A 16,290-nucleotide genomic window follows, 5' to 3' on the forward strand; every position below is an offset into this window, starting at 1 on the left:
AAAATAAATAAATAAATAAATAAACATTTAAGAAGTATACAATTCAGTGGGTTTTTTTTTGTTGTTGTTGTTGGTGCAACCATGACTACTATCTAATTCCAAAATATTTCCATTATCCCCAAAAGAAGCCCTGTACTTATTAGGAGTCAGTCCTAATTCTTGCCTCCTTGAATCCCCTGGCAGCTACGAATCTACTTTCTGTTTCTATAAATTTTCCTATTCTGGGAATTTCATAGAAATGGAATCATATAATATGTGGCCTTTTGTGTCTGGCTTCTTTCACTTAGCATCATATTTTCAAGGTTCATCCACATATCAATAGCATGTATCAGTACTTCATTTCTTTTAATGACTGAATAATAGTCCATTGTATGGATACACCGCATTTGGTTTATCCATTCATCAGCTGATGGGCATTTGGGTTTATTTCACTTTGGCTATTATGAATAATGCTTCTATGGACATTTGTATACAAGTTTTCCTTGCCTTCTGATACATCTACACATGGCTCAGTTTTAAAGTCAGTATCTAAAACAAAACATTTTATATATGGAAAACTGCCCTTAAAAGTCTCCCAGGAAGGCACCACCTTGGAATCAATATGCTGTTCAAATGAACCATTTTTCTCTCTAGTCCTTTCTCTATGAGCCATTTGAAGTGGCTTGCTTGTGTTTGGTGGCCATACTGTATAAAATCAATGTCATCAATTCTATTCAGCCTGGCGAGATCATCACATTTTGACAGGTATATGAAGATCGAGGCAAACTGAGTCCAATGTCCTTTCAGATCCTCATCACATGACCATTTGTGGATGAGCTGGTTGGTAAAACTGCCCACACTATTTAAATGGTAATTTTTCTCTTTCCTTGAGTGACCATAACCTGATGCATGTAAAATAAATGTTCATAAAATAGAAATCTCTTGCACATGAAAAATTTCATCTCATTTTTGGGGGTGCTTGAGTTAGAATATCTCTGGATAAATTTGTTGTTACTACTGTTAACAAATAAATTTGAAATTGGAATGTTTTAATGCTTTATTCCAACTTCTTCTTTATCAAATCAGAGAACTTTAGAATTAGAAGAGGCCTTCATTTTCTCGATTAAAGGCTCTTCATTTTACACGTGAGAAAACTGGAATCTGGGAACCAGCCCCCAGATGTACAGGACCTCAGTTCACTGTTCTCTGCATTAGACTGCAATGATTCCCATATTCACAAATTGTAGAAAAGATAGGTCTTATCGTCTCAAGTTTTATCCTATGTACAACCCTTATAACTCAGGATGTTACCTACTATTTTATTATTTCTCTCTCTCTCTATCTCTGTTTCTCTCTTTTTTGAGCTAAACCTGAATTATATTCATCCCTAGTTGGTAGGGAGTTCATGAAGGTAAATTAGCCAAGAGGAAGAGCTACTTTGTCTATAATTTATGGCTTTTTCTTTATACACAGAACTTTCCCCAAACAGACCTGTGCACTAATGATTTCAGCTGGAAGATGGCACCCTGATTTTCTGGAGCTGAAGCTTAGCACAAATTTTGTCATTCAAACACACTGGTCAAATCAATTAAAAATATTCATAAAAATTAGAAAATGGCTTTATGGGTGTTTCATGGCCACTGTTACAGTACCATTAATCTACACTCTCCCTATTTCATTGGCAGTTGACAGGAATCCCCAGTCAGCAGACAGAGAAAGAAGTTTTTTTAAAGATAGGACTAATTTGTTTCCTGGTGAAAGGTGACAACCTGCCTCAATTTGCTTCAGATTTCTCAATGATAATGACTTGTGTTTTCTTGTCCCAATTAACCACTGACTGCTCCTGAGAAGAACATGTCCATTCAGATAACTGAATTTCTCTTCCACTGATAACCTTCTGGTATAGATATGGGAGTGAAATGCAGATTCAGTGTAGAATCATGTACAGAATTATAAATAGAAAGATTTGAAACATTCTCTTCTGTAGTCGTCTTCTTCTCAAATCCCCATCACGGTCAATTTGCATCTACTTAATAATTTAAAAATTGGAAATAATCAAGAGCTGGCTTTTTTCCTAGAGCAATGAGACCCACTTAATACTGAGTGTCAAATGCTTACAGAGAATGTGGCAGTATCCTAAGCGTGTGATTTAGAGCTATAAGATAATACGGAATAATTAGGTCTGGGGTCAGTTTAGAGAATACATGCCCCCTGTCTAAAGGCATTCTAATTTAAAAGTTTTAAACACTCTGACAGCCAAACAATACAAGTCTGTAGGTTCAAGTCAAATTAGCCATGAGAGCTACCAGTTTGTAACCCTTGGTCTATAGCTGACATTTAAACACACCTGACGTTTCCTAACATGCCTGTCCTCTTTTTTCCCCTTACTCACTCCTTATCCAGTGATGCATCTGGGAAAAAACAATGAGGAATTCTTGGCTCAGTGCCATTCTTTCTCCTGGAAGAGTGAAGGATGTACACCTATTGGGTTGATCCTCCACTCCTTATTTTTCTTTTTATAGTGAGAGAGACTTGAGGTTGTGTAGTGGTAAAAGTCTGCTTAATTTGGAGTTCAGTGTTAGGAAGCCCATTATTGCTATGTCCCTGACCCACATTCCCCTTTATCACTAGCAAAGCTGACATTTGATTTTCATCTGCCCAACTACCTCAACTTACTTCTCAAGTGTTTCAAAACTCAGGCACTGAACAAGGTACTGTTTATTGAACCCCTTCAAATCCCAACATATGATTAAATAGAAAACGGATACTTTTATTGGACTCTATTTTGAGAATAGGTTACTTGAGAATATATTACTCAAAATTAGCAGAATAACCTTTTCAACCCATACTGCATTGCTGATTATGGATAAATTCACACTGAAAGCAAAAAAGAAAGAAAGAAAGAAAGACTCTACAGTAAGAAAACAGTCAACGTGACAGAATTCAACCTAGGGCATGCTTTTGCTCTGGAGTAGAAGCACATTAGGGCAGAAGTAAGTTTTCAAAGCTATAAAATCAGAGAATGATAACATTTCAGAGTTGGGTGGGATATATGAGTCAACATTTACTTAGGGCAGGCCCTGAGAATGCTAAGATGAATAGAAAATGACCCTATAGGCTACTCAAACCACACACTTGTATCTGATACAGGAATTCTTTCTGCCATATTTCCCCAGAGTAGATGTCTAGTCTGGAAATGAATGTCATAAATAATAGGCCAATGGCCTAATTGTTTGAAAATTTTCCTTTTATCAAACATAAGTAATATCCTCTGCTCCCGTAGTTCCTGCTCATCTCTTATGGTACTGCCCTCTGATGTCACATAAGAGTTTGATATCTCTTTAAATGTTTGAAAACACTGACCACCCCTCCCCTCCCACCCTCTATAGTCTTCTCTTCCTTGGATTACTCAGCCTCAGTTTCTACAGCTGTTCCTCCTATCATCCCAGTTGTCACTCTTTAAGGTGATTTCAAATTTTAATGTCTATCTTAAAATAAAAGCAATCCTCTTCCAGTTGTATTTTTATCAGTAGATCTCTATATTTCCCCCTCTCTTGTTTTGGACACTATTATGTTCTAGATTTAATTGTTTTTTTTAAAGAGTATATATATTGTAGACTCATAAATGATGTTATAGTCATCTAAGACCTATAACACAACCTGACTCTAAAATTTGGCTCTCTCATCCTGAGTTTTGAAGAAAAATGCAAATCTTTATATTTTATCACTATTAAGATGTATCTTGTTACATTTGGTTCACATGATTATCTTTTAAACTAATTTTGATTACTAATTCTGATATTCAGTTTATTCCCTAATGATTCATGTGATCAGAGAATGTACTCAGCATGTTATCAGTAACATCATGTGTCAACTGATAAGAAATTTCAATAGGAAAAGTTTGAGGAAAGGGCAGAGAAATGGCTAGGGATTTAATTCCCCCATTGACATTAATCCCTTCTATGGTTTGAATGTTTGTGTCTCTTCCAAAATTCATGTTGAAACATAATCCTTCATGCAACACTATTAAGAAGTGTGGCTTTTAGGAGGTGACTGAGTCATGAATGAGGTTAGGTGCCATTATAAAAGAACTTCGTGTGGGGAGTTTGTCTTCTTTTGCTGTTCCATCCTCTCTGCCATGTCAGGACAAATTAGCCATGTTCCTCCCCTCTGGACACAGTGTTCCTCCCCTCTGGAAGATGCAGTGTTCAAGGTGCCATCTAGGAACTGAAAATTGGCCCCTCCCTAGACCCCAAACCTGCCAGCACCTTGATCTTGGACTTCCCAGCCCCGAGAGCCATGAGAAAGAAGTTGCTATTGTTCACAAGTTACCCAGTCTATGGTATTTTATTATAGCAGCACAAGTGGACTAAGACAATCCCAAAACCAACACTTGCAGGGCAAAACATGTGAAACAGTCCTCCTAAACATCCCCCAGATTCCTCTATCTTCCCCACATAGATATTACAAGAGTTGTTCTTTTTGTTTTGTTTTGCTGATGCTATTGTGAGGAGCAGGAGACAGAAACATATTCATAAAGCAATCAGGCTAGTCCTTATTTATTGTTCAAAATAATCTATGCTGGCAGAAAGATACTAATGAAAAAAGAAGTTACAAACAGTGTATACAGTATGATCTTTTTGTGATAAGGATATTTATTTACAGATCTGAGAACAGATACATACACAGTTAAGATACAGATGTAGATATAGATTGAATTCAGCCTCGATGTAATTCTAGAAGGAAATATAAAAAATATTTATGTGGATCTCTCTGAATGATGAGATTATCTTTTCGCTAATATTTCTACAAACAATATAATTACAACATAATTTTAAAAAATGGTATGCTGGTGATAACTACTTTTCATTCTAAAGTCTCTTAGAAGAAGCAAAATTTCTACTGAAGTTGGTGTCATGTCACTTAGCTACAGTTCATGCAATCTGTTTTATTTCCATTAAAAAGGGAATCAAAATATTTGCCTATTCTCCACAGTTCCTGAAATATGAGCAATAGCTATGGGTGTGTTCCCCTCACTTTTCCACTGTATTTTCCCTGAATATGCTAGGCGCCTTCATGTATTGGGGCCATTAGATAAATTTCTTTTGCCTGGGATTACCTTGACATTTTTTTTATCTGGTAGACTCTTATTCATATTTCAATTCCCTGTTCAATTGTCACCTTTACCTCTTAGTTATGCCTCCCTTTGTGTTCCTTTTGTACTCTGAACACAGCTCTGTGTCTTTGTTTATCAGTATCTACTCCTAAAGGTTGAGCTCCTAAGTTTGCAGGCTTTGTTGAGTGTAGGCATTTCCTGAAGAACTTGTTGAAAATGAAAATTCCTGGGTCTCATCCCTGGAGATTCTGGTTCCGCAGGTCAGAGGTAGGGTCCAGGAATATGCCTTTATTTAAAAACTCCTACGTGATTCTGATGCTTGTGGTCTACGGCTCACAATGGCCTACAGGGAGGAGATGGTTTTGTCTTTTGTACCTTTTGACTATTCCCTCATATTTGGACTGCATCAGAGTGTCCCCTCATCAACTATACTGGTCATTATAATTTAATTTCCTTTGTCTTACACATGAAGAAGTTGAAGTGTTGGTACAAATCGCACAGTGACCAGGTGTTCTACCTATGCTGTGGACAAAGCCAATGGAGGCAGATACATGTTCTATCAGGAGAGATGTGGGCTAGGCTTACGAAAGTATACACGGAGGAGAAGGCAGTTCTGATCTGACCCTTTGGATCCTCCTATTCTAGGTAGAATCCAAGCTTTACTTACATTTATAAGCAGTTCTACTTTTGAAGAGAGAAAAGGGGAAAAAGTTAATAAGATGACAGTTGGTACGTTTTCCAGTTTGGGAAATCTTCAAAGCAATGTTGCTAATCTTCACTTAATTATGTCTTACACTTTTGCACACTGATTATAGACCTGCTAGAAGGCCAAGCAAAAAGCCACTGTTAACTCCAAATGTTCTGCTTACATTTCCTCTCCCATAACCAGGAACCTACTTTGAACTCCTCAAATGGATACATAAAAGAGACAACCATTTTAACCTTTTAGAAATGGATCTTCTACAGTAAATCAGAGAGAGATGATGAAAATGTTAATTAACTTGCTTTCATCTTCGTCAAATTCTGTATTTAACCTAAAGGCCTAAAGTCTTTTGGGCAGTTTTCTTAAACTTGATTGCCTGCGACAGCCAAAGAAATTCAATCATGATTTGGTAGGACTGCCTCTTTGAGAGTTATACTCCTCCTGTCTCTGGCACAGAAAACAAATGACAAAACAGGAAGGTGAGAATCACTCATGAATTATTCTGACACATCTCCTTTCTGATTCAAGCTTTATAAGAGACCAAGCTTTCCCTTTCAGACTTGGGACCAACTGTTGGCTCCCCCCATGGGACCACCTCTAACATACAAGGAGACAGATTATTTAAAACATACACATAGACACACCACAAACTCCTCTTCTTCTGAGAGAGCATGTGCACATAAAACCAAGCTACATGACAAAGCATCATTCTCAAGCCACAGGAAGTTCAGATATTTAGAAACAGAAGGTAAAAGTGCCTAAGTTTTCTTTTCTCTTTATTTATTATAAAATTAGCCATTTAAACTCCATTTCAGCTGTAGAAATTATTTTTACAGACTCCATAGTTTGAAAACAACCTATCTTGAGATTTAAACATTTAATGAACCGAAAAGCTTAACATAAACCATTTCTTTCCTTCAGTAAAGTAGTAGCTCTACGGCAAGATGACAGAAGTAAGATGACAGAAGTACTTTAAAAAGATATGCACGAGAAAAAGATAGATTTTTATTTATGTATTTCAAAAATATATAACTTTAATAATGTTGAGGATGTGTTCAGAAGTGGTAGCAGAGCTAGGTGAGAGATCTATGCTTTTTAATATCAACTTCCTCTTGAGTAAGAATTTTATCGCATTAACAGCTAAATCATACTGATTGTAAAACAGCTGAAATGAGGCGATTAGTATGGCCTATGACAGCCATGAAGAATGAAAGATGTTAGGTTTTCAATGCAAGCCAGATGGATATCTTCAATATACTTCTTATTATCTTCTTGTGGTAATAAGTTCAATTAAACTGAATCAGTATAACATAAGTCTCTTTGAATTGCTGGAAAAGAAATTAATTATGTACTTCACATATAATGAAGCCAAAGAGTCATGTTCTGTTTGCCTTTTTTGTTTGTTTGTTTTGTTTATTCTGATTAGTAAGTATTCATTACAAAAGAATTCATTAATTCATTTTATAGGAGAGTTTTTTTCCTTAAAAGAAAGAAATTATTTGTATGGAATGGGTTAAATATCACCAGGTAAAAGGTATCTCTTCTACAATATCTGAGAGAGAATTGAAAAAACAGACCTCCTGTCTGGATGGCTTTGCCTGCAATATCTGACCATGTAGTATTCTGACCTGAGGTATTCTTTTTAATTTGAAATATTTTACATATAAAACTACAACAAAAATTTACCAATATGTGCTCATATTCCCTTTTCCAGAATTAGCAGGCTTTAACACATTTTCGTGTACCTCTAGCCTTTTTCCCCCCATGAATATATATTAAAAATTTACCCAAACAGATACTACCAATACAGCTAAAGTCCTTTCACATAATCTCACTCCAGGCATCCTCCCCTCAAATACTGAGTTAGGGCTTATGCCGCATGTGTATTCTGTATGCAAACATTATAAGGTATTATTTTATATTACTAATTTTATATTTAATACAATATATTAAATAAAATGATACCATATGTATTATTCTTTAATTTCCTTGCATTTTTTTTTTCATTACAAACAACAACACAAGGAACACCTTTGCAAGTCTGCCTCGGAACATGTGTGAATTCCACTAGGTTAAATGCCCAGAAATGGAATTGCTGGGCCATGGAGATTGCACTTCCTCAATTTTACTTGCTCTCCACAGTATCTATTGCAATTTCTATCCCTACTCAGAGTGTGTGAGTACCATTTTCCTCACATAGTCACCAACAAAAGGTACTGTTAAATGTTTCTTTTTTGCCAATCTCATATGTAAAATAATCACACCACACAGATGCTTATGTTGCCTTTCTCTGATTATTAATGAGGTGATGTTACTGCACAAGCTTCTTGACCCACAGAGTGTCTTTTATGCCAAAAGCAAAAATACGAGGCCTGTCTTCAGCATAGAGGCTCTGCTATGAAAGGACAGAGTTGGCATAGAGAAATGTAACAGTTAAGGAATTACATCTTCCGGGAGAAGTGATGGGCAGGCTGGAGTCAGGGCAGACTGTCATGGTATGCAATCAGCATTACAAAAGGAGAGAAGGTTTTTACAGAGAGATTTGGACAAAAGGGGAATCATTCTATTCATGATTGATATTGCCAAAGGCATGTTATTTGCTCAATCTATGTGGCTCTCACACATGTCCATAAGAATGTCAGGGGAAATAATCACACCCTGTTTCATCAGATTTCCAGGTTATGTCACACTTTGTGAACACAGGAAGAACAAGAGGCACAATTACCTACTCTTCTTTTAAGATTCTCCTACCATAGCTGGTACCAACTCCAGTGTGACAGATCTCAGATCTAACAGGATCTAGTATTGAAATGTTCTGTCCAGATGTTCTTCTACTGAGGGACCTACCATAATTAGCATTTAGCACTTCTAATGACAAACTTTTCCTTCCTACTCAAGATGCCTAGGGTCAGAATTTGTGTTAATCCTATTAGAAATACCCTTAATTATCACCTAGAAATAATTGATTCCAGTGGAAGATATCTAATTAGGTTGAAATGTATTCAGTTATAAGGGACCAATGTTAAAAGCTTTTGTTGTGTGTTAGCAGCCAACCGTCATTGTATGTTACTGATTTCTGATTGATCACCTGTCAAATCTGTATAAAGCATTGAACAGTTTTACATAGAAGATTGGGCTGCTTCAAACTCATTTGCAAAATAAAGTTCCAACTGAAAAGACTCTATTGCGTCTATTATGCTATGCTTGGAAAGGTTGATATTTCTCAATGTCCTACAGTTAAAACAGAAGAATTTTATATAGTGCGCAATAGTAATGCTGTAGATACTCTTTGGTGCTGGTACAAATATATATATACACATATATATATATGAAGAAATCTGTTCATTTAAACATAAATAAACTTTCTATGGGATGAACAATGAGCACTCTTTCTGGCAATAAAGGAATCCATTAAACGTTCAGCAAACCACAGGAACATCTTTGGTTTGTAGGGTTGAAGAATGAAAATACAAAATAATTTCTTGTTAGGTGTATGTGTGATCTTAGTTAATTTCTACTAAAGACTTCTTTTCTATTAAAGCTATTTAAAGTACAAATTTATTTTTTCTTATTATAAAAGTAATTCTATGCACTGAATTTAGACATTTAAATCAACAGAAAAGCCAAAAGAACTCTTTCAAAATCCAGAAAAAATTAGGGTAAAACTTTATATAGTCAATTTCAAAATAAAAAAAAAATGCTATTAGAGGAAGAACATGCAGTCTGAGAATTATGAGGTAAAGGTGGAACAGTTCAGCTGATTTAGGCTGGTGACGGTGGGAGGTTTAGGAAGTGAGTAGTGTTTTAAAAAAACACCAGGTCATGTGCTTCTTACTTTAGGGTCTTCTTAGCTTACTATTCTGGTTCCAGCTGTGTGAATCCTCCCCACATGCTGGAGAATCAAATTGAATTATTGTTCCAGTGTCTGCCAAGTAATTTTCCTCCTCCCTCTCAATCAATGATTTATTATCTCTCCTCTGGATTCTCAACTCGTATCCAAGTTCTAAAGTCAACCCTTTGGATACTGGGATGAGGCTAAGGTTCTGGGAAAGAAAACTCCCTACCAATTCCAGCTAATAATCAGACTCAAGGACATGTGGAAATTTCCAGCATGCAAGATCAGCAGGGGTACAAGAAAAGTTGTGTATAGCTTGGCCAGACTATACCTTGGACAGAATTTTGAAGAGCTGAGGAAGAGAAAAAGTTATCAAAGAAAGGATAAGTATTTTTCTTTTCTGTGAAGGACTTAATAGTAAATATTTAAGGTTTTGCAGAAGTGGCAAAGTTGAGGATATTATATAGGTACTTATATATTACACAGTCTCGGGGGGTGCAGTGGCTCATGCCTGTAATCCCAACACTTTGGGAGGCCGAGGCGGGCAGATCATCTGAGGTCAGGAGTTCGAAACCAGCCTTGACCAACATGGTGAAACCCTGTCTCTACTAAAAAATACAAAAATTAGCTGGGTGTCGTGGTATCTGCTTGTAATCCCAGCTACTAGGGAGACTGAGGCAGGAGAATCGCTTGAGCTCGGGAGGCAAAGGTTGCGGTGAGCTGAGATCTCACCATTGCACTCCAGCCTGGGCAACAATAGGGAAACTCCATCTCAAAAAAAAAAAAAAATTACACAGTCTCTGTCATAACTGCTCAACTTTGCTGTTGTAAGGCAAAAGCAACCTTAGTTAATATGTAAAAAAATGACATGGCTATGTGACAACAAAACTTTATTTATGGACACTAAAAGATGAATTTCATAAAAGTTTCATGCCCAAAAATATTATTGTTCTTTTGGTTTTTTTCTCAACCAGCTAACATGTAAAAACCATGCTTAGCCCCTGGGGTATACAAAATAGGTATGGATTTGGCCCACAGAGCATAGTTTGAAACCCCTGAAAATGCAATGTTCTAAACTCTGATGTGTATAAGGATCAATTAAGGTATTTATTTTAAATGTAGGTTTTTCCAGGCCTCCTCCCTAGGAGTTAGATTTGTTAGGGTAGGAGTGAGGCCCAGGAGATCTGCATTTCTAACATGCACTCTACTGAACTTTCACTTGCTAGGTGGCATGCATGTACAAAGTTCTTTGGTGTAGGACAGTGTTTCCCAAAGTATAGTCTGGAACTACCAGCTGCAAAATTGCTCAAGGTCAGTTTGGATGTAGTTCAGCAAGATGACTATGTTAACAGCATCCACGGCATAATGCCCTATATTTCGAGTCCTGGAGATAATCAATAGGAGTGAGGGTTGCTATTAACATAGTTATCTTGTTGAACTGCATCCAAACAAATACTCTAAGTTGCTCTTCTCTAGGCCTGCTACTTAAAAATATCTGTCATATGAAACCTGTATAGCAGAGGCACTGTGTCATGCAAAACCCCCACCCACCACCACCCCTTTAACTCTGCTGTAGAGATAAACATGATTTAGTAAGTACAATATTGCATATAAATGTACCCTGCCCTCCATAGAGTTCTTAATGATGTCAATGATCACAAAAGCACATTTTTGTTTAAAGGTCAAACATTATGCTTTCTGTTAGTATTTGAGGGTTTGACTTAAGAACTGTTCTTGCTTAAAATGAAACAGCAAACCAAATCCCAAGTATATTATAACTAGCCTGAAAAATAAAATCAGTAAAATTTAGGAATTCAGATGATGGGATGATAATCAAGAGCCCCCTGGGCACCTGTCAGAATTCTGCAGTTTGGGAGCCTGCTCATGCAGAATCTGAATATTTACCCATGTGATGATTGCTTGTCACAGGTTTATTCTAAACCTCCTGTATCTGGTGGAATAGATGTGCCACCCTCCCCTACTTGCTGACCCTGTGTTTGACACTATCTTCAGCCTCTCTCCAAAACATGGGGGCAAGGGTAGGAAGAAAGAGAATTGGATTTTAAAAGCATGGTTAATGATAGAACTATTGTAAAAAGGTTAGAAAAGATATGTTCTGATGCCTGACCTTCACGGTGTTTTAATCCCAGACACATGAGGAAATTGGAAAGAATACAAGCACATTTTAAGGTTACAGAACACCTTCTCTGATAAATTAGTCCCTTTGTAGATCTCAAAATTGAATTAAAATACAGCGCTCAGTCATATTTCGGGCTAAGCTGTTACATTTGCATTAAAGGTGCAGGGCTCAAGCATTTTGATGTGGGATTCAGGACTTGGCACAGTTCATGCGGAGTTCAGAATGGTTTTCTCGGCCTATATCATGCTTTATGCAAAAGATTTTTAAATTATATTTCTCAGTTTATGTTAATGTCCTTCTGGGAGACCTAGCAGTGTGGATGGCCCCTCTGCAGACACACGTACTTCCCATTAATGCTAATGGGAGTCAGAACCAACCACACTGGGAGATAAATGATCTCCCAAATCTCTTCTGACCTTATCTAAAGTAACAGGATTGTTAACTCTGGTGAACATACTGGCCAAACAAAACTTTTTTCCCCCACCTCACCTAGAAGAAGAATATAAGAATCAGAGGACCTCTGTGGAGAAACTAACCGCAGCTCAGAACCAGAAGCCACTACCAGAAATAACTCTGCTTGGAAACACATGAATTCTACCTGTCAATCAGGCTACCTGGGCACATCATCCCTTAACTTCATGGCTCATACTTACACATCCCTGCCTTCCTCTTTTTGTACTAGGTCAGGCTCTTCCTACCTCAGTCCTTCCTCGTTCTCTCGCCTATTAGGAAATTTCAGTTTTTAAAGTGTTGTGCATGTTTCAGCAAATCATGTGGCTAACATAGGCAGGACATACTAATTCTGCATCTGTAAGTCCACTAAAGCTCTCCTGGAAATTGTCCTCAAGTCATGTTTCCTAGTTTTAGACATTCACATATACCATCTTCATGATTTTTTGCATATCCTCCTATAACAATGCATATTTAGTACTTTTCTTTGTACTAACTCACTTCTTTACTTAAATTTATTTTGAAATATTGTTGTTATCATTGCTGTTAATGGAAAACTAGTGTTCTCCTAATATACCTTGAAAGAAACAAATAGTTAATAAAATTTTTAAAAAATGTAACTGTAAACTGCCTAAAACTATGTCCTATACTTACTTGGGTGAATAGCTGTTTACATTTTACTAGAAGGCAAGAAATATTTTGTTTGTTAGAATAGGTAGAAGTTACTATCTTAGCAATATTTATAACCACACAAAAATGAGGCAACCATAACATATTTAATCCCTGATATACTGGTAGGCTTTGCACCATGATTCAGTGTAAGATGAGCAGCAGGGATCTGCACAGTTGGTTGGGAATGGTTTTGTCCTGGGGCTTGTGGTATCATTGGGATATGAACTCCGATGGGAAATAGAGGCCTCTCCTTTCTGCCAACTCTTGGGAGAGCCAAGGAAGCCAATACTTATAAGAAGGATGATAATAAAATACAGAACATACCTCGTTCCTACCTGTGAAAATACCCTACTTTTAACAATATGAGACACCATATATATGGTTTCTATGCTTAGCTGTTTTGAATCTTTCATATTCTTAGTCATTTCTTTATTATAGGCTCACTTCTCTTTGCTAATTGTTCTATTGGGGTGGAAACATCATAAATGTTCATTTCAGCATGATTTAGAATACATGCATATCCATTTGAAAATATATAAACAACAAAACAAATACTAATATTTCTTAGGTGCCAGACACCCTGTTAATCACTTAGCATGGATTACCACAGTCATCAAAACAACCTCATTTTATGAAAATATGTTTATAAACAAAACAACTATTAATATTTCCTAGGTGCCAGGCACCAAGCTAATCACTTAACATGGATTTTCACAGTTATCAAAGCAACTCCATGAGACTGGCACTGCTATTATCCCAACACAGGCTAATTGTCTTGTCTAAGAGCTAGTAAGTGGTAGAAATGAGACTCAAACCCAGATCACTCTGACTTGAATCCCTGTCTTTTAACTATGATTTAAGATGTCAACCTAATATTCTCTTATATCTCCATAACTCACAAATAATCTATAACAGATCCCAGCTCTGTGTCTAACCAGCTCTGAAACATTGAGATCTCTCTTGGTCCTAAATGATTACTAAGCTTCCTTTAGCCAAGACAGTCATACATTAGCAAAAACCTCTAGCTAGAACTGTGCTTTACAAATATTATCTAACCTCTTTTTCCTTTGCCTGTGAAACAGAGTGAACAAGCAGTCAGTCATACACTGATGCTAGTGCTCTGAGGAAGTAATTAATAGACTGAAATAGTTGTAATCAATCTAAACATATATTTAGTTCTAACTCTTGGACTTCCAATTTTCTATCTGCATGGTCAAGTATGTTAATGATAAAAAGACTTCCCAAAAGAGTAGTACATTTCCAACTTCTAATGACCCTAAAATATTTAATTAGGTAATTTTTAGCTTTCTTCTTTAAATTAAAGGCAAATTTTTTTTTGATATTTTTATTTGCCTTCATCTGTCTTCACCAAGGGAACTACAAATGCGCAAGAAGGAAATAATATGATATGACCCATCTGTATAAATTACTCAGAAACAGGAAAGGCTTCCTGTTTCCTGGTACAGCATAAAGGACCAAGAAGAACTCAGAATCAGGATCTGAGTTCAGGTCTCCTGCTACTCGTGACCTTGAGAAAACCACCAACCTGAGCCTCATCTTCTTCAGTCAAATCATTGCCAAGATCCCTTCAACTCAAAAATCCTAAAAATCCTATGACAGGGCAATATATAAAGTGAAAGAAATGCAAATGAAATGTAAATTAAGATTTTCTCCTTTTCAATGGTTACTTAGCACTTCCAGCCCATGCCATGAAGCTAATATTGAAATAGTTTCACTCATGTGCTTTGCTAAGAGCATAAAGGACTTTCTGCTACAAAAATTATAAAGCACCCAGGGTATGGTATATGGGAATTTTATTTCCTTAAAACCGACAAGGTTGGCTGGGTGACTAAGGCAAAGCACAGAGGTGATCAAAAAGCCTTTTATTACTATAATAAGCCATATTCATATCTCTGAATAAACGGGACAGCTATCTTAAAAATTACCAATGTCATTGTTTAAACAATGTTTGCTAAAAATAGTACATGAGTCTTGAGTTTTTAATTTGTTGGAACAGTGTTCCTAGACATGAATTTCAAATCTATAGAGACTTGAAAGAAATTTAATTAAAGGATTGAAGATAACATTAGTTACAATACTATAATAGATACTATGGCTATAATTCTCAAAATTGTATTGGATGATTCTGAAATAAGATAGCCTTTCAATCATATTCATTATCGGCAGTTTTCTAAGAATTACTAATCATATCATGTTTGCCGTGATGAATTAATTTAGCAATACAGTGATATCTGTACATATTAATATGAATGATGCCACTTCTATAGATTGCATTATTAGACATGAGGACACATATATTAATATTCGAATTCTTTGGGTTAGCCATTACCTTTCACTACCAAGTTTCCAGTACTGCTAGCAGTTCCAAAATGGTTACTGGCTATACAGGTATAACTCCCAGCGTCTGATTTAGTAACGTTGATGATTCTGAGGTTTCCATCTTCAGAAATGGTAATTCTGAAATCAAAGTAAATGAACCAAAAATGGTGAAATTTATCTCATATGACCTATTGCAAATTATTTCTGTCATTCTGTCATTGTTCAAACCATAAATCATTGCTACATTATTTGTAGTAAAGATGACAGCCTCATCTTTATTTAGGGTATTTGTCCACATATACATAAACATAATTGAGACATGTGACTTGTTTAGTGTTTTTAATTCTTTTCTTGCTAAAATGGTCTCAACAGTCAGTTGGAATAACCATTATAAATATTAGATAGGTTGTAACAATTTCTCTTTGGTAGCTCTAACCACATTAGGCAAAGGGAAGGCTTATGGTAGATCACCATTAGTCTTATAACTGCTAATGAGGAGTAAGAAAAAAAACCCTTGATTAATCAATTTAAGTCTTTTCAATGAAAGTGTTTTTTTTCTAAATGAGAGCCTTAAATTAAATGAGGTATTATTAAGCATATTTATTTCTGAAATATGTCAGCCAAAACATTTTTAATGAGATATAAAAACTGAACTTAAAAAGAATTAAAATATTCCACAACTCAGTGTGACTTTGGCAGAATAGCAAATGTGGATGGCAAACCTCAGGCCCCACAATTAGAGACAAACATTTACTTTCTGCAGGGAAGAAAATGTTTTTGTTGACAGAAGCAAAATCTGGAAGAGGAAGAATTTTGAAGAACTCTGTTTTCAACATGACTACCAGAAGAGAAGTAGGAAAATACAAAGATGAATAAGACAGACAGCTTGGCTTAGAGGCTTGTCAGAGAAATAAAAAACGTACACAGATAGCTCATTCAAGGTAAATGTCTGTTAAATTTCTCTTTTATTTCAAATCTGCCCACATCTTTCCATCTCTTCCACTCCCTCCTTGATCTCACCTAGTCTATCAAAACAGCCTCCTAATTGGCCTGCC

General features: G+C 36.2%; 1 protein-coding gene across 5 annotated transcripts in view; it reads right to left on the bottom strand.

Moving 5' to 3' along the window:
* CNTN4 (contactin 4) overlaps positions 1-16,290 on the bottom strand; it is a 992,918-nt gene that overhangs the window by 62,100 nt on the left and 914,528 nt on the right. For all 5 annotated transcript variants that reach the window (XM_054551881.2, XM_054551876.2, XM_054551877.2 and 2 more), the window contains one exon: positions 15,246-15,373. In XM_054551881.2, coding sequence (XP_054407856.2) covers positions 15,246-15,373 — 128 coding nt within the window. The remainder of the gene's footprint in view (positions 1-15,245; positions 15,374-16,290) is intronic.

The sequence above is a fragment of the Pongo abelii genome, chromosome 2, assembly GCF_028885655.2.
Source record: "Pongo abelii isolate AG06213 chromosome 2, NHGRI_mPonAbe1-v2.0_pri, whole genome shotgun sequence".
Taxonomy (NCBI): Eukaryota; Metazoa; Chordata; class Mammalia; order Primates; family Hominidae; genus Pongo; species Pongo abelii.